The sequence below is a fragment of the Narcine bancroftii genome, chromosome 14 (genome assembly GCF_036971445.1).
Source record: "Narcine bancroftii isolate sNarBan1 chromosome 14, sNarBan1.hap1, whole genome shotgun sequence".
NCBI classification, from domain to species: domain Eukaryota; kingdom Metazoa; phylum Chordata; class Chondrichthyes; order Torpediniformes; family Narcinidae; genus Narcine; species Narcine bancroftii.
This window is the reverse complement of record NC_091482.1, coordinates 33,670,040-33,690,044: the sequence shown is the minus strand read 5'-3', so window position 1 is coordinate 33,690,044 and position 20,005 is coordinate 33,670,040. Positions and strand designations below refer to the sequence as shown.

General features: G+C 39.1%; 1 protein-coding gene across 11 annotated transcripts in view; it reads right to left on the bottom strand.

Annotated features, from left to right (window-relative positions):
* Positions 1-20,005, bottom strand: part of LOC138749418 (general transcription factor II-I-like) — a 188,504-nt gene that overhangs the window by 17,782 nt on the left and 150,717 nt on the right. For 9 of the 11 annotated variants that reach the window (XM_069910710.1, XM_069910708.1, XM_069910709.1 and 6 more), the window contains 7 exons: positions 12,929-13,000; positions 12,660-12,843; positions 12,418-12,476; positions 9,222-9,296; positions 8,846-8,923; positions 6,895-7,005; positions 5,027-5,092 (listed from right to left, as the gene is read on the bottom strand). In XM_069910710.1, coding sequence (XP_069766811.1) covers positions 5,027-5,092; positions 6,895-7,005; positions 8,846-8,923; positions 9,222-9,296; positions 12,418-12,476; positions 12,660-12,843; positions 12,929-13,000 — 645 coding nt within the window. The remainder of the gene's footprint in view (positions 1-5,026; positions 5,093-6,894; positions 7,006-8,845; positions 8,924-9,221; positions 9,297-12,417; positions 12,477-12,659; positions 12,844-12,928; positions 13,001-20,005) is intronic. The other 2 variants (XM_069910714.1, XM_069910715.1) reach the window with 2 other exon arrangements.

Genomic DNA, 20,005 nt, shown 5'->3' with positions numbered 1-20,005 from the left:
TTTTGAGATAAATCTAATAAAATGATCAATCTGCCACATTATTCGCATATTGGCATTTTTTAATAAAACCAGTTTGATCCATATGAATTAAATTTGGTAAATATCTAGCTACCCTATTTACCAATATTTTAGCAATAATTTTATGCGTTTAATAAAAATATTGGCCTAGAAGATTCCATTTTTAACAAATCTCTATCTTTCTTAGGTATCAAGCTATGAGTGCATTTTAAAAAGATTCCTTTGAGAATGGGTTTCCACTGCTTGTTTCAACACCTCCATAAAAGGAGGCATTAATAAATCTTTACATTTCTTATAAAACTCAGGGCAGAAAACCCTGGGGACTTACCACTTTTCAAAGAACTAAGAACCTCATTAATTTCTCTTGCCGTAAATGGAGCATCTTAATCTTTTTGATCTTGACAATTCAAGGTAGATAAATTATTTTGAAACAAAAAAATTATCAATTTTAACCTCATCACTATTAAACTGAGATCTGTATAAATTAGAATAAAAATCATTCATTTCTTGAGATTTATAAGTAATCTTCATACAATTCTTTTTAAATAGCATTAATTATTCCAGGTTTGTTCTGCCTTCAATTGCCAAGCTAAAACTTTACATGTACTTTCTCCCAATTCATAATACTTTAGTTCTCTCAATTAATTTTTCAGTTCTACAAGTCTGGATCGTATTTTCATTAATGCCTTTTTATCAGAAACATTTCTCTGCAAATTTTTTTCCAAACTATCTTTTTCCAGATAAACCAATTCTTTAGCATAATTCTTCTTAATTTTTGCTGAATAACTTACATAAGCTTTCAAAGAATCCCATTAAATAAACTGATTATCCACGGAATGAAGATTAATTTCTAAAAATTCTAATTCTATAAATTTTTCTTATAAAAGTGCAAAAATTTACCCTTTTCAACAAAGTAGGATTAAATCTCCATCTATAAAACAATTTTTCCTTTTCTGAAACTAAACATGATGTCAAAAGTGGTGAATGATCGGATAAAATCCTAGCTTTATACTCTGCATGCATAACTCTTCCTTGTAACTGTGCCAACATTAAAAATCTATCTATTCTTGAATAAGAATCATGCCTATAAGAATAAAAAGAATAACCCTTTTCCTTCGGATTTAATCTTCACCAAATATCTATCAAATTCAAATCTTTCATTCAAAATCCTTTTTGCAGCTTTAGTCCTGTTAACTGCCTTCTGTGACTTAATCCAAAATTGGATCAGGACAGCAATTAAAACCTCCTCCAATTAAAACCTTTTCATGAGCCTCAGCAAAACACATAAGAGTCATGAATAAATCTTTCATCATCAACATTAGGTCCATATATACTCATAAGTGTCCATATCTCTGAATAGATCTGACAATTTACCAAAACAAAAGTCCCAGCAGGATCTGGGACCAGAGTGAATCTTAGCAGGTACATTCTTATTAATCAAATAGCAACCCCTCTTGCTTTAGAATTAAACGATGAAGCTACCACTTGACCTACCCAATATATTTTTTTTTAATTTTTAATGCTCTCTCAGTTAAATGTCCTTTTTTTTTAAAAAAAAGCAATATCAATTTTCATTTTTTAAAATACAAGCCTAAACTTTTTTTCTCTTGATTGTATTATTAAGCCCATTTTTATACTAAAACTTACAAAATTTAATATGTTACTAACCACCATTTCTTCAATCCAAAAATTAAAGAACTCTCACCACCCCCACTCCATTAAAATCCTTCAACTGCATTTGATATCTCCAAGTAGAAAGGAATATAAGAAACCAGGAAAAAAACCTGAAAAACCTCTGAAAGAAAAAAAACCACCGATAAAATAACCAGAACTACTTCATTCTATTGTGTGGGAAGTGGCTTTCGCCACAAAATGGCATGCACCTCCAGGAGAAGACAAAAAGTCCATCTCCCCCAGACAGTATATACATTGCTTTAATTAAATGGTTAATTTATAAGTATAAAGAGCTTCTTCAAGGTCTTTATTCAGTTGCTCATCACTGATCAAAACCAACTCTTGCTCCTTCGACACCACATCTGCAACTTGCTTCTTCTCGGGTCAATTTGCCAAAACTTGCTGAGTGACTTGACTCTGCACATCCATTCATTGATCTTGTTTAATATTCAGAAGAGAATTCGAAAATTTCAAAGCTTCTTCATTAGTAAAAACCCGTGATTGATTTTGTCCAGAAAACACTAAATGCAAATGGGTATCAGAAAGAGAATTTATGTCCTTTTTTACAGAATAATGATTTTGCAGGATTTAAACTCCTTTCTTCTTTTCACAATTGACATACTTAAATCCTCATAGAAAAATACCTTGTTGTTTGCCACTTTTAATGGACCTTGATATTTTCAGGCATTTTGCACAGCCACTCTTAATATTGTTTATCTTGATAACATAGATATCTAATTAGAATCGAGTGTGGCGCTTGTCCCAGGAATGGCTTCTTTCATTTTGACCTATATGCTCTATCCAGTTCAAGTCCATTTGGAAAATTCTCAGGACCCAGAACTTCCACTTTTGAAAAAATTGTACCTGATCAGAGCCTTCAAAATCTCCAACCAATCTGACAATCTTCATATTATTCCTGCAACTATGATTTTCCAATACATCAACCTTTTGTAAAAGTTCTTTCCTTTGTATATACCATGCCATAACAGAAACTTCATTTTATTAACTGTATCTTTACATCATTCCCTTCATAACGATAAATCTGATTATCATCTTCAATTTTCTGGGCTTGAATTTGGTTGATAATTATAGAGGTTTGTTCATGAGCTTGAGTTCTGGCTTCAGGATCCCTGAATTGTGCAGCTTCAATCCCTTGAATCAATATCTTTTTGATATTTTGCTCTTGCTCCCTCCAATTCTTCATAAGCTTTTTCTTCCTTCTCTTTATCCTTTTGTCCCTCTGAATTGCTTCCATATGATCTGGATTCAACATCTAATTGAATCTGTGTCTGACTGGTAACACTAGTAACAACATGCTTAATTGGTTCAGCTGTTCCCCATAGGAAATCCGCTTCTTCAACTGTACGCATGTGCGAATTCTCATGCATGCACAGTTGTTCCTGTGACAGCTGTAGTTCCATTGTCTTCTTCTGAACCCCAGTGCCATTTTCTGTGGCTCCCCAGACAGATGGCGCTGGAGTAATACGAATCCTTGGAGTTGCAGCACGAGTCGCTCTTAGAGGAGGAACTTGAGCCTGAGGCTCCATCGTTAAGGTAGGCCCAACTTCTTTTGCTATACTAACCTCTTCAGCAACCGTTTCCTTAGTTGTTTGAATCTTTCCTTGTTCCCATAATATATCGATTAATGAATAATTCCCAAAGTTTTTAAATTTAAGAAATTTTTTAAAAATTACTTTTAGTTCGGTTTTGATTAGTTCTGCTGGGATAGGCGTATTTTCACATTTCCATCCCACGCCATGTTGCAACAGCTGTGATGCATTTCGTAATATCTATGGCGAGTATACACTTAGGGCTCAAAGACTCGACATGACTACATTTATTAAGAAAGCCTATGAGCTCTACTTCATTTGTAAAATTAGTGACCAAGACAAATCCTGGGCTTCTCATGTTTGTTGTGCAACATTTGCAGTCAACCTGAGAGATTGGCTCAGATACATTATTCGATTAAATTAACTTTTATTAAATTTAGCACATTTAATGTTTCTCCACCTTTCTACATGATATCTTTGTGTTCACCTTGAAGTTATATATCATTTTTTTCAGCAAGAAAACTTTTGGAATAAAATGTTGCCTAGTGTAATTAATGCTCCTATTTGAATTTAGCTTAGTCTCATCAATACAGTACATTACAATCATTCATCATACAATTTACAAATAAACTGCAGCATTGCCTGGGAGATGGCGACCTTTTACCATATGTGGGTGGATGGTGATTCAGTGGTTGAATGGCTGGCTACAATTATTTTCAGCAGCGCTGGATGGATAAATTTAGATCACGGACCTGATCCTGATACCTGCGGGCCAGATGGGCTGTGAGGTTGCCCACCCCTGCTAGAAGATTAGATGGACATGACAAACATAAGATCAGTGTGAGTACACTAATATTCTAGAGCCTAGACATTATTGTGGTGGTATACTGTTGAAGAACATTAAAGTGAACAATTCCAAGGGCCTGAATAGAATCTATCCTAGACTATCAAGAAGAAATTGCTAATGCATTGACAGAGATCTTTGTATTCTTTCTACTCAACAGTGATAATCCAGCAAATTATAGCACAGTGAACCAAATATAAGAGGTAGCATTTTTAGGGATTGGAGTTACTTAATATGGGACAGATACCTTAACTTTTTTTTTTGAGGTGATGAAGATAATTGAAAATGGTAAGACAGTGGACACTGTGCAATTCTCATCACTGCATTACAGGAAGGATATGGAGGCTTTAGAGCAGATGCACAAGAGGTTCACCAGGATGTTGCCCAGACGAGAGAATGTTAGTTATGACAGGTTGGACAACGTTGGATTGTTTTCTCTGGAGTTTTGGAAGCAGAGATAGATATGCTGGAGGGCAAAGTTTTACAATGAGTGGAGGAAGATTTAAAGGAGATGTGCAGGGTTTTTTTTATTATTAGACATAAATATAGAAGGCTCCTGGAATGCACTGTCGAAGGTATGGCAGAAGCAGACATGATAGTGTCACTTAAGGAACATTTGAACTGGCACATGAACATACAGGGAACAGAAATATGGATCATGTGTAGGCAGATGGAATTTGACATTATGGTCAGCTCAGACATCATGTGCCAAAGGCCTGTTCCTGTGCTGTGCAGTTCCCTGGACAACATCTAGATGTCACAGTATTCTGTATGCATAAGCAGTTACAAAGACATTAATAATAACTCTAATCATGAATCATGGTGAAAATTGTGCAACTTTTATAAACTAGGTTTGAAATATTATTGGAAGTTTGACTATATTTAGGCCATCATCATTTTCAAAATTCAACAATTTCTTTTCAGTAAAATTATTACTTACTACATTTTTCATTGAAAAGTTTCTCCACTTGTTGTTTCAACTCAGTAATTTTCGCATTCCACTGCTCTATAAAAGAAACACATCAAATTCATTCCTGTTATTCCACGAACATGTACCTCACTAGGTATGTATAATGGATTCTCATTAATAGTAGAAACTGATTATTTTATGTCAATACTTTAAGGGAGGCGTGGGATCATTTACAATGCCCAAGACATTGTATTAGATCAGTGGTTTTCAAACTGCCCCTCTAAACTCACATTCTGTATTAAGCAATCCCTATGCCATAAGCACCGTGATTAGTAAGGGATTGCTTAAGGTAGCATATGAGTGGGAAGGGAAGGTTGAGAACCACTGCTCTTGACCCAAATGTTACTGAAATATTTTGCTTGAGAAAAATTGTCATTGGCCCATTTCCAATGGAGTTATGAAACTGTGCACATAACAAATCAATCAGGTACAATCACAGTAATTTTCAAACTTTTTTTTCCCACTCACATACCACTTTAAGTAATCCCTTACTAAGAGCACATATAGGATACGGTTTGTTTATGGTGGAATGCGAGCTTAGGGGAGCAGTTTGAAAACTACTGTATTAGATAGTTTTTAAAAACTCAATAGCTTATTTCATTTCACCTCAAATATACTATTCAAAATGTAAAAAAATAATACAGGTACATAATGTTTTATCTGAAACCCTTGGGACCGAACGTTTTTCAGAATTTGGAATTTTTCAGATAATAGAATAGTAATGGCAGTATGTTAAGTAATTGCACATATTTCAAATTCATGCAAAACAAATACAAACTTCAACTGGAAGGGTCTCTGGACTGAGGGTGGGGGTTGGTGGTTGAGGGGCTAAATGAAGTGAGATAAAGATACACCATAAAATTACTAGCATATTCTAATTTTGAAATAAAACATACAGTAAAACTTCAAACATAAACTGGCTCAAACTACTCTAAGCTAAACTCCTGAAAATATGGTGGCCATTTCTTCAGGTTGGAGCCTGTCATCTGTTTCATTAAAAGAGGTTTCTGTTTAAGCAGTCTCTCTTTAATTGAGTAAACTGCCATAATTTCATGCTCAGATAAATGCACATTGTTCCATGCCAACAATTAACTGAGAACACATTTTCACCATATTATCTATGGGCATTTTTTTCACCTGTATTCACAATGTGAACACTACTATATCACGACTATACTTATTGTTATTTAACATAATTTCAGCAAATTTCTCTATCACTCAAGGAATGCACAACAGGGCAATGTCAATGGTCAACATTTCTTTGATGTCAGCTGCCTCTAATGTATATTCAGATATTTAACACATAACACTTCTTAAATTTCTGCAGCCAACCTTGTAAATATTCATCCTTGCCATCAAGTCAGTTCTTCATGGAATTTTCTAGCTTGTTTCATGACAATCAAATCAGTCAGTGGTAGACATCACTTCTTCGGTGTCGAACCCACTCAACCAGTCAGTGGTAGACATCATTTCTTCGGTGTCGAACCCACTCAACCAGTCAGTGGTAGACATCATTTCTTCGGTGTCAAACCCACTCAATCAGTCAGTGGTAGACATCACTTCTTCGGTGTCAAACCCACTCAATCAGTACGTCAAGATCTGCACTTTTTGTCCTATTCAATGTTTTCCTATTTTTCACTGTAAAACTTCAAAAATTTATCTTCCTGCTTCTTTAAATCATATATGATGGTAATTCCCACACCATAATCTTCAGTAAGACGCTGCACAGATACACCACGATCAAGCTTCTGCAATAATTTTCTGCACTATAGATAATGACAGACGCTTCCTTTTCTGTAGTTCAAGTGCTATATATTCAAAGCATTCAGTTTTCTTACCAAATGAAAACTCCCTGCCTCTTTGTTTGAACATAGCATTTGAGGAAACGTTTGAACCATTTGCTTGACTGTTATTTCCAACCGTCTTGACTGGCGGTGTTTCATCAGAAGCTGTTAATTTTAAAAAAAAGTACAATTGAGTTTTTTCAGTTGCACGTTTGTAACAAATGGGTTGAAATATTTTTCAGGACGGAAGATAATTTTCTTTAAACAATATATAAAAAAAATGCCAAGCCAAGTGCTTAGTATGTTTGGTAACCTGGGCACAAGGTGATTGCTAGAATCTAATATAGGAACAGTAGAGCACAGAAACAGGCTCTTCAGTGCACTGTTGTCTGTGCTGACCATGAATGAGAATTAAACTAATCCCACCTACCGGATCAGTATACACTGAAACCTCGTTAGAATGTGATTCATTAATCCGCAAAATCACTTATAGCGCGGGTGTCTGTGGACCCCAAACTGCTAAGGGTCAGGCTGATGACAATCAGCTGGCGACCCAACTCTCCGCACCTGACAGCCACCCCCCCCACCCCTCCCCGGTGCGAGACATCGGGGCAGGGGCGGCCGGTGCGGGGCACTAGACATATATACATCTGTTACGTGACTCGGCTGTAATACGGTATGAAATCTTGGACCCAAACTACCGCGTTTTAATGTTTAACTGTACCTTCATTCCATGCATGTTCACAATCCTGTCTTACCATATTGGCTTTTGCCAATTCCCATGCAGTGCATTCCAGGCCTTATTCTATGTATTATAAAGAACTTACCTTGCACATCTCCATCTCCTTTAAACATCCCTTCCCTCCCCACCCGCCAACTTAAAGCTATGGCCCCTAACACTTGACATTTCAATTTAAACTTGAGCCATAAATCAGTAAACCAATGAAGACCAATACTGTAATGAATAAATTTGCCAGTTAATGTTACTTTTTTTCATTACTGTATCCTACCATTCAGAAAACAGATCATGAAGCATTCTAACCCAAAACAAAACGTTTATACTTGCAAGACTATGAGTCTTTCAGTAATTGAAACTGATAGTTAAAGCAAACTTGCCGTACTCATTTACTGAAGTTCCTAGTGTGCTTTAACTTTTACAATCACCCAATAACAATCTTGCACAGAGCTCAACTCCAAAAAGATCTCCACATTACACTTTCCAGGGACGATAGGTTATCTGTATGTAACGGACAAGCACCAACTGGAGCATACCTCATATGTAGTATAGCCAACAGAAAACTTGCACTTGAGTTTTTAAAAGTCCTGTACTCAAGGCACACATCAAACATATCAGATGGCTACTGCACGCAACTGTTAAATTTGTCACCAGAAACCTTGGATGCACAAGCCTGTGCTGATTTTTTTGCCTTTAGAATTTCATAAATTATTATCCCAAGAGACCCTAACAAGCACTACCTGGTCCTGTGCCACAAGTCATTTTCTATTCTAAACAACCAATTTCAATACATTGTATCACATTCAAATCATTAAATGCATGACTAATATATAATTAGGGACTCAAGAAAATGACATCATACCATCAAACGGAGTCCCTCTCCAAGACAAGCTGATGTCAAGGAATAGGCTTTATTGTCATCAACTTTCTCATTCTATCAAAGTCTGCGTTATACATTTGTCCCTTTCTGTGACCTTCACTGATACAGTTTTCAATTCCATGCCCTAGTTCCTAGCTTCTAACAAACCCCGTATCATTCCATTAAAGTAGCAATTATCCAAATGCCAATTACAGTGGCTGAATACTGAATAATCTTGTCTTGCAGCCAGTTTTGTAAATGGAGCCAAAACCCACAAAATTTTTGTTGGGGCGAAGGGATGATGAGAAATATATTTGTGAAGCTTTTTGAGGCATGCAAAATATTCCACTGAATCTTAAGTGGTGTTTGCTAGAGACTTAAAGGGTGATGCTACATGAATAGAAAAATACCTTCAATGGTAACTTCTATCTCTGGGCTGCTTGGAGTCAATACTTGTGCTGTCTTCTCTGGTCGAGAACAGCTCGAGTCTAATAAATTCAAACGAGGTATATGGAAAAAATTGTTAGAAACTTTCAAATATATTCACCAAGATAGTAGTGTCTCCTTTTCTTTAAATGTAGCACACTTCATAATTATTTTGGATGTATTAAGTGTATCAAAACAATTTGTGCGTAGTGTTTAAAAAAAAAACTCAAGGGGTGGAATTAAAACATCAGGAATGCACAGAGGACAATTTACTAATGGTCTAATCAAAACAAAAAAAAGCACATGAAACCAATTTAACTACAGATTAAATTGTACAGATTAGGAATACGATCCTTTCACCTTTGACAGGTCGGGTCAAATTTGGCTCAGATGGACGGGTTTCACGTCTCCTCCCTCTGTTGGTGGGTGGGGTCCCTAAGTTAAATGAGTTTGGACAATCTAAATTTGAAATAAAGTGAGTCCACAACACATGACTAAAATTTTTAAGATCAATGCAGTTTTCCGGAGAATAACTAATATACCAAAGCAAGATATTGCAAATGCTGGAAATACTCAACAGGTCGGACAGCATCCATTAGTAAAGAAACAGTTATGCTTTAGACTGACAGATTTTCATCAGAACTGGGAAAAGATAAACATGTTTTGAGATACAGAAAAAGGAGTAAAAGAATTTAGAATAGGAAATATGACAGGCAGAGAGATTAGCGATTTGTCAGATAACGGAACACAATATAGATGTCGGAGTGTGCAAGTGGGAATCATTATTTAAAATAGTTGAGATGAATGTTGTCCTTAGCGAAAACATAAAAGTGGTGGAGAAGCTCAGCAGGTCAAAGATAAAGATGCATAACCAACGTTTCGGGCTTGAGCCCTTCATCATGCCAGTGGCCGTCCGAACAAAAGAGTGGGGTGGCAAGGTCAAAAGATGACAGGTGGAGAAAGGACGGATAGCTGGATGGGTGGAAGAACTAGAAAGACAGGAAAGGGGGTGAGGAAAGAAAATGTGACCAGGTTTAATGGAAAGCAGTAAAGTCAATGTTAATACCAACTGGCTGGAGAGAGCCTAGACTGCTCACCCCCCCCCCCCCCCATCTTTCCAGTTCTTCCACCCACCTAGCCATCCCTCCACCCCCTCATTGCTACTGTCCCCTCCCTCCTTTCTCAACCTATCATCTCCTGCCTTTGCCACCCCCTTTCCCCACCACTCTTTTGTTTGGACACCTGCCAGCATTTTCTCATAATTTTAATGAAGGGCTCAAGCCTGAAACATCTGTTATGTATCTATCTTTGCTACATAAAGGTCACTGTTTGAGCTTCTCCAACATTTTATGTTTTTACTTCAACCATGGTGACTACAAATGTTTGTGATTTACCTCTTGAATGTTGTCCTTAAGGCTGTAAGGGTCCTAACTGAACAACGAAACCTTGCACTTCATTAGAACATGACACAAAGTGGAAACCAGACAGGAAAAAGTGCATGGTTGCAGACTAAATACAACAATCAGCTAATCTGGATTCAGTGGTGACCAAACTGCAGGCAGTTCACCACATTGAAAATTGAGTAACTCGTAGTAAACAGTTTCTGGTTGGTGTGAAAGGAATTCACCCACACCTCCCCCCCTCAGAAAATTACATCAAAGAGACAAAATGGTTGTGTGTGTATGTGTGTGTGTGTGTGTGTGTGTGTGTGTGTGAAAAATAAAGGACAGCTTAAATGGATGCACACATTAATTTATATAATTTTTGACAAATCATGTTTCCTTTTCTTGCCCACATGACAGTGAGAAGCAGTTAGGGACCTCATCAAAAATTGCAGGTTTCAAACCTCTGGTTGAGGCAGATAAACTGGAATGAGCAGTGTGGGAGTAACTGTAGAGTAGACGTGATAGAAAACAAATAGGAACAAACAACAGCATCCTCACACAAATAAAGGCTAAGAGCTTGCAGTATATATTTGAAATATTTTTACTTTCCCTTCTGACCTTCCACTCTCCCACTCTGAAAGATCAGACCTCAGGAAAGATCTTTATTTTCATCCCTTCCATGGTCACTCAAATTAATTTCATTCGCTGCATGGCACTTTACACTTTTATCTTCACTTCCACTTCTCTGGCTAGAAGACTGCAACATTTCTTTCCATTCATAAATCAAATTCTGTCTGAGAATCTTCCTCTCCCCTCTTATTCCCACTGTTCTTTGACTGTTAACATGACAAAACTTCTACTCCTGTCACTTGGTCTATCCATCCTCTATCTGAATTTTCAAAACTCTCCACTAAAACCCAACCAAGATCATTAAGCCAGGCTTGAGTAACAAGGTTAGCTGGACTAATGTTCAACCATATCCATTTCATTTTCCAGTCAGAGACCTTCCCCCTCACTCCCAGAACCACAACTTTGTCTCGTTTTCCACTAAAGAGCATGGTAAAATAACCAAAACATCTTCTGGGGCAGCACAGTTGGCATAGCAGTTAGCACAATACTCTTACACTGCCAGCAATCGGAACGGGAGTTTGAATCTCGCGCTGTCCGAAAGGAGCTTGTATGTTATCCATGTCTGTGTGGATTTTACCAGGGGCTCCAGTTTCCTCCCACTGTTCAAAATGTACCAAGGGTTTAGGTTAATTGGGTGTAAATTGGGCGGCACGGACTCGTGGCCAAAATGGCCTGTTACCATGGTGTATGACTACATTTAAATTTATCTTCCTCTCCCCTCTCTTCAAGCCACTCTACCCACATTGTACACTCATTACTTACCATATTCCTCCCCTTTCCCAAACATTAGAACACTTTAATATTTCCTACCTCATGTCAGTAATTGTGTAAACCCTCCCCCTTCCATATCCTGTCTCATCCCAATGAAATTCAACAGCACTTTATTTTTCAGTCTTCTCACTCAGAACTCAACTATTCCCAAAAAAATTATTCTTTTCCTGTTTACATCTCTTAGACTCACCTATCATTTCTTTACACTTTGTTTTACCAGCCCCTTTGGCCTGCTCCAATATCCCAGATTTCCAACATTAAATTAAAGATATGCAATAGCAAAGTACTGTTAATCTCCTCAGCTTTGCATGCTATCTCTTATGTTCTCTTCCCCTTCCTTTTACCCTTGTATCTTAAAATTTGTTATTTTAAACTTTTCCAGTTCTGTTGAATCAATGACCACTTCATTGAATCAATGTTCACTTGTTTACTTTTTCAGATATCTGCATGTCAACATTTTTAAAGTGAGATATTTCCTCAGAAACAATAGCAGAAGCATCACCGTGATATCAACAAAAGGAGTCTAAATTTCCTGTGTTCTTGAACAATGAGAACACCAAACTTTTCCTGAATAGCAAATTCTTTCCCATACAATATTACAAGAATTTAATTAGTTTGTTCTTGCAGCCAAAAACTGGAACAGCCAACAACTAAGAGGGAAAATTATTGCTCCAAGTTTCAAGGTGAAAATTAAAATACAAATAGTCACGGATAAGAATTTACCAAAGGCAACCATCAAGATCTCATTATGAAAACTTCCAGATCCTTACCATCTGTTCTCTTCCCCTTTTTTGACCCATCAGGAAGGTAAGGCTTTACTAATTCTGGCCTGGTTGAAAAACATTACAATATTTATTAGCAATAGGTGTAAAAAATAATTTGCCAACAAATAATCATGTTTTGCACTTACTGCCACATTTTAGAATTTTAATCACACAAAAGCAGACACCAATATATAAAAAAAATACATGAGGAAATGAAACCAACTACAAATTGAAAATTCTGAACTTACTTTTTCACAATAAATTTAATCTTTGCACTGCCTCGAATGATTCTTTCTAGTCTAGGTATTCCAAACCATGTAGGACTTCTGAAAGGAATACCATCTGGTAATCCTTCAACATAGAGATGTTGTGGATTGGACTCAAATAATGGATATGGTACCTTCACTGGTTGCGGAAAATTCAGAGCTTCAGCTGCAGGAAACAGCAGTATTAGAATAAAGTAAATTGTTGGAAAAAATATAATGCTCTGTACGGTTGACTTTGAAGTTAAACTTACCAAATTTTGTATTAAAAATCTCCTCAACCTGTTTTCGGAGTTTGGTAATTCTAATATTCCAATCTTCTTTTCCTAAAACAATTTAACATGACATAACACTTGAATACTTTAGTTGTCCATTAGACTGAACTGTTATTTAGTAAATACAAATTCTTAAGTACATGAGATCTAACTTTCTGCAATAATTGTTCGATCAATTTATAATACAGCAAACAGGTATTGTTCTTTTCCAGATCACAAAATGTAATTATAGTTATTTTATCAAACACAATAAAGTTAAATAATACGCATCTTTCTCAGAATTAAAGACCTGTAGCTAATTTTATGCACTTGGAGATAAAACACAAGAAACTTCATTGTTGGCATTAGGAGTATTGTTTATTCTAGGAAGTGTCAAGCTTCTGTTTTTAATCATTCCAAGCACACTTGGCAACATGAACTTTCTAAGAGTTTCAGAAAAATTCTATAATCAATTGCCACATTAAATGATCAAAAATATTTCAGATTTTGTTTCATTGAAGAAAGTGCTCAAAATAACTTGGTTTAATGCAAAGAAACATGTCACAACGCATTTAATCAAACTAATGTAGCTGTACTTTTTTTTGGGATTTGCACACTATTTCATTGAGTGTATATGGGATTTACAAGTCACAATCTCCCCAATATCACCAAGAGCCATTTTTATTCTTAGTAATGAAGAGAAAATAATGAAAACACACATGAAATTTGGTCTGCCTGAAACATTGGTTTTGCTATATTCGATATTCCCTTCCAACCAAATTTTGCTCATTATTTACTGCAAATTATCAATGTCACAACACATTTTTTTTTAAGCTTGATACTTATTCATGTGCTATGTCCAGATTATAAATATAAAGCCACACTGTGGCTTTTGACACACAGTATATACGGTTTAAAGCTTTACTCTTTAATGTCTAAAAAGCAGTGCATGGTCCATCCACCTGTATCAGCCAATGCTGCAAATTTAGCTCTTATCACAACTAGAGTACAAAAACACTCATAGGACAATGCTTTTCTGAGGAAGACAGCAATAAATACCAAGAACCATCATGTTACAGTCAATCCTGTCTCAAAGTCAACTCCCTAAAGCCCCTTTTTGGCCCTAATATTGTGCATTTCTCATATAACCTGTCCAAAAGTCAACCCCTATTTTTAGCCCTGGCCTCCCGCCAATCTGAGCTCCTGATGCCCCGATCACAGAGCTTTGACCCAACCACCCACCCACCCACTGGAACTCCCAACGCACCAACCTCAGACACTTGCCCCAGTCACTCGCCCATTGGGAGCTCCCACACACCAACCGCGTACCCTCACCCCAGCCGCCCGTCCATCCAAACTCCCGATGCCCCAAACACGGACTTACCTCCAAGTCCCAGCCATCCGACCTCTCAACACCTTGAATAGTGCAGGTACTTACCGTACTCAAAAGTTTTATCCTTGTAAAAGTTGACTCCACAAACTTGATTTGAAAATTTGGTCCCCAAAACTCTATTACAGTGCAATTCCGATTATCCGAAATCAGATTCTCCAAAATCCTCAGTTATCAATTTTTTTTAATTTAAATTTTGGATATACGAGGATATCCAAAATTTTTCTGGAGCCAAACTGACCAGGGACCTCGAGCTCCCGGCGCCCAGCAGCAGCGGACTTCGGGCTCTTGGGCAGGAACAGATCCTCAGTGGAGAGGTGTCAGTGATTGGTGGTGGCCAGCATTTTTTTGGTGAGAATTAAACATTATTTTAATGCTTAAAAAGCCTTACCTTGTTGTTTGTTATTTAAACATTGTTACAAGTGATTTGCTGTTATTACTGGGCTGTTTTTAAAAAATGACCAGTTCTCCAAAAAAATCGTTCATCCAAAATGCGCCTGGTCCCGACCATTTTAGATAATTGGAGTTGTACTGATTACAATAGTATATAGAGTAACTGTTAACACCTGCCTCATGGTTATGGTGCTGGGTCACTAGTCTATACAAAAAAAAAAAAGATTTTGTTCTGAATTCTGAAGACAATTTTTCATAATAAATTCTCAAATTCAATTCAGAAATATTAGTCCATCTCAATGCAATGTAAACATTTAATACAACACAAAACTGATACTACTGCTGCATTCTGAATGCTCTCTCTGGAAGAAGAGTATATCCACAAGCCTCCCCCCTCCCACCCAATTCTTAAATGGAGATGCTGGTACTTAATCCACATCAGAAAGAGTGTGGTGACGTTAGCAGAAATGCTGGAGAACCAGTTAGGAAGAGATGGCAGGAGATGCCTGGGGAGCTGTCCACCTGAAATAGAATCTCATAAGAACCAAGCAGAATTCTTTAAGGATATTTAAATGAGATTTTTAAAAAATTGATACAGAACTATGTTCATTGTTTAGTGAATGGGTCAAGGCAGTTCAGTTTTGAGAGCAAATGATTTCTGAGGACCCACACTCTCAAAATAATTCCATATGGTAAGACTGATCAACATTATCAATTTGTTGATGATTAATAGTACTTGGCAGCCTTTATCCTCAAAGACCCCACCACCCAGGCCATGCCCTCTTCACTCTGCTAACATCGGGGAAAAGGTACAGGAGCCTAAAGATAAGCACTCATCTGCACAAGGGCAGCTTCTTTCCCAATGACATCAGATCTCTGAATAATCAATGAACCAAAGACACAGTCCTATTTTACGTGCACTATTTTTTTTAATATATAGTGATGTCGTGAGATGGTTATAGTATGGATGTTTGCACTATGAATTTCATGACTTGTTCATAACAATAAATTTTGGTAATGTTAGGTCCAAATCAAAATGATGGATCCACAAGGAGATTCATCATACATTTTTCCTCAGTAGAGCACTATCCAAAAACAGAACCCTTACACATTGATGTGAAACAAATGTGAATGTATTTCATTAACATCTTTTGAGTTCCACAGAAGTTGGACTGTTTGGTCGCAACTCTGTGGCCCATTGGCATGGTCAAATGAGAGTAATTGACTTGTTGCTTTGACTGGTCCCAAGATTCATAATGGTGGATCCTTATGATGGCTAGGCACCTGTGAAGTGTAGTCTTCATAGTAATTGATAGGTTAATAAATGCCCAAGTTTCATAATGTGAAAGATGATAAGGACCCAAGTGTTTAAGATACATTCAGCTAGATTTAATGATGGAAAGAAAATTTTATAAGTTTCAGTTTTAAATAATGAGACAGTGTTCATTGCTTCTGGATTCTCTAGGCAGAGGTTTTGGCATTTATCCAGTCACAGTTTTAAAATCTTTTAAAGAGGTCTTCAAAATTATAGCAAGTATATACCAATTTTACTTAATCACATGTTGAAATGATAACCCTGCGATCCTAAAACTCCAGTCTACTATAATTGGCAGATGTTAGATAATTTTAATCAATGACAAACCAGGCACAAAGGGCTGAATGGCCAACTCCTGCTTCTAGTTCTTGTTGGTTCTTATGAGTCTTGGTGGCATTTCAAGTAAGCGCATATTTCAGAACGAGACCAAAACGCCTATGACTACAAACGAGGGCTCCCTGAAGTTTAGAATACTCTAAATCCTCTGCAATGAAGGCAAAATATTGTTTGTCTTCCCATTTTATCACTGCACTTGCATAACTTTCTATACATTAATCTATATATCAGAATCTTTCCAAACACCCAAATGTACAAGCATTTCAGTGCTGAAAATGAAATTTGTATTTATTATTCTCCTGCCACAACAGCTGTTAGGTCTGCTTTGTTCATGAATGAGTGAGACAAACACCAGGCTGAGTCGAAATCAGGGTTCTTTGTTCTTTATTACCGGATTGTAACACTTGCGACCAACCAGGTTAGTCGGAGAATGCATTCTGCCGTTATCAGCAAAATGGTGATTTTTTATACCCTTGGATATGTGCTTAGAACATCATCATATCATTACTTGTCCAATGACTAAAACTGTTGCTATCCTTTCCCTGCTAGCTTCCTGCCTCTCAATCCATTAATGTCTCTCTTATCTTGTAAGTACAAGGATGCATTCACATCTTGTTACTGCCCCGTACATTCCCATCTCATGATGTTTTACCTAACAGGAGTACAAGGACACCTCCCCTTCTTGTTACAGCCTTGTACAGGGTAACTCCCTACACATTCCCATCTCATGATGTTTTACCTTACACAGCATAACATTCCCCTACATCATACCATCTGTCACATTACAGATATACCGAAAGAAAATACTAGATATACTCAGCAAGTAAAGCACCATCTGGGAAATGAGAATCAGAATGACCGTATTTGATGGCATACAAGGTTCCCCCTCACCCCATTTCAGCAAAGAGTATTAAGAATTTTTTTTTAAGTATATTTATGGGTAAGGATTTAATGATACTGAAATATGTAGCTACAATTCAGCAGAAAAAACGGAGAAAAAATGCAACTAGGCCAACAGGAAAAATCTTTTTAATAATAATGCTGCTGTAATTTACCAGAGAAAACAAAAGCAGCTTAGCTATAGTACAAAATATTTTATAAAAATAAACTGCTGCTGTCAGTCCCTGCACTGGTCCCACTACACTGCTCTCTCCCGGCAGCCCACTGTTGGTCTCTGCTCTCTCCTGGGAGGGAGAACCGGAGCAGTAGGATCAGTGTGGGGACCAACAGTGGATCACTAAGAGAGTCTCCCAACAGCCTGTCACCATCCCCCACACTGATCTCACCGCCCTGCTAACCCCCAATCTGGACAGCCTGCCAGCAGCGGTGATCCTGTTGAGCTGCGCAGCATCAATGATCACTGTCAACATTACTCACCGTTATCACCCTAATTTCGACTTCGCATACAAGACCCCGGGGGATAGTTTTGAGCCATTTTTTAGGGGGAAAAGTCGGTCATATGCCACCAAATATGCTAATGTCTCATATCCAAGTCTGGTCAGAATGAGAGAGAAACAGACAAGTTGCAGAGAGGTGGGGAAGGATTGATAGGTCAAAGGCAATATCTCTGATTTTCTGAGGAAGGGAGTATCCCCGGGACAAGTTATACATTAATTCCCAGCTCATAATATTGTCTCTCTACCCTGGAAAAACAAATGCAGACTGGTTGACTGCTTTGCAAAGTATCTGCAACATGAATGATTCAAGAACTCCCTAATGCCCGCTGTTTTTATTTTCCATTTCACTCTCACCTTTATCACTGTAGTCTTCTACACTGTTAAAAGGTTTGATGCAAGCTTGAGAAACTGCCTCTTTTTCTGTGAGGGCATATTGCAGCTTTCCAGGCCATAGGGCTGCACGGTTGGCATGATAAGCTGCCAGAGCACGATGCCTTTTTAACACTAGCAATTGGGTCAGGGGTTCGTATCCTGCGTTATAAGGAGTTTGTATGTTCTCCCTGTGTCTGCGTGAGTTTTCCCTGGGGGTTCTGGTTTCCTCCCCCCGTTCAAAATGTACCGGGGGGGGGAGGGGTGGTAGGTTAATTAGGCAACACGGACTCGTGGGCCAAAATGTCCTTTTATCGTGCCCTATGTCTAAATTTAAATTTAAAATTAGAAATGGTCATTTCTACTGTCATCTGTCTGTTATTGGCTCTAATTTCTCTCTTCATGAGCAGAGGCTGCGTGACCAGAAGGCGATGTACTACATCTCTCCAGTTGACACCTTTCACATTCTTTTATATTCTGACTCCCACATGCCATTCATCTCATTTTTTGTCTGATTTTGCTCCAACTGCCCACATAAATTCATCAAGTGAATGTATCAACTGTTACGTATATCTGCTAAAAACTGCTGATTAATTTCCCTACCAGGAACACAACACAACAGCGGGCAAGTCTTGGACTCCTCCAGCCTGGAGTCTGGACTCCTCCAGCCTGGAGTCTGGACTCCTCCAGCCTGGAGTCTGGACTCCTCCAGCCTGGAGTCTGGACTCCTCCAGCCTGGAGTCTGGACTCCTCCAGCCTGGAGTCTGGACTCCTCCAGCCTGGAGTCTGGACTCCTCCAGCCTGGAGTCTGGACTCCTCCAGCCTGGAGTCTGGACTCCTCCAGCCTGGAGTCTGGACTCCTCCAGCCTGGAGTCTGGACTCCTCCAGCCTGGAGTCTGGACTCCTCCAGCCTGGAGTCTGGACTCCTCCAGCCTGGAGTCTGGACTCCTCCAGCCTGGAGTCTGGACTCCTCCAGCCTGGAGTCTGGACTCCTCCAGCCTGGAGTCTGGACTCCTCCAGCCTGGAGTCTGGACTCCTCCAGCCTGGAGTCTGGACTCCTCCAGCCTGGAGTCTGGACTCCTCCAGCCTGGAGTCTGGACTCCTCCAGCCTGGAGTCTGGACTCCTCCAGCCTGGAGTCTGGACTCCTCCAGCCTGGAGTCTGGACTCCTCCAGCCTGGAGTCTGGACTCCTCCAGCCTGGAGTCTGGACTCCTCCAGCCTGGAGTCTGGACTCCTCCAGCCTGGAGTCTGGACTCCTCCAGCCTGGAGTCTGGACTCCTCCAGCCTGGAGTCTGGACTCCTCCAGCCTGGAGTCTGGACTCCTCCAGCCTGGAGTCTGGACTCCTCCAGCCTGGAGTCTGGACTCCTCCAGCCTGGAGTCTGGACTCCTCCAGCCTGGAGTCTGGACTCCTCCAGCCTGGAGTCTGGACTCCTCCAGCCTGGAGTCTGGACTCCTCCAGCCTGGAGTCTGGACTCCTCCAGCCTGGAGTCTGGACTCCTCCAGCCTGGAGTCTGGACTCCTCCAGCCTGGAGTCTGGACTCCTCCAGCCTGGAGTCTGGACTCCTCCAGCCTGGAGTCTGGACTCCTCCAGCCTGGAGTCTGGACTCCTCCAGCCTGGAGTCTGGACTCCTCCAGCCTGGAGTCTGGACTCCTCCAGCCTGGAGTCTGGACTCCTCCAGCCTGGAGTCTGGACTCCTCCAGCCTGGAGTCTGGACTCCTCCAGCCTGGAGTCTGGACTCCTCCAGCCTGGAGTCTGGACTCCTCCAGCCTGGAGTCTGGACTCCTCCAGCCTGGAGTCTGGACTCCTCCAGCCTGGAGTCTGGACTCCTCCAGCCTGGAGTCTGGACTCCTCCAGCATGGAGTTTGGACTCCTCCA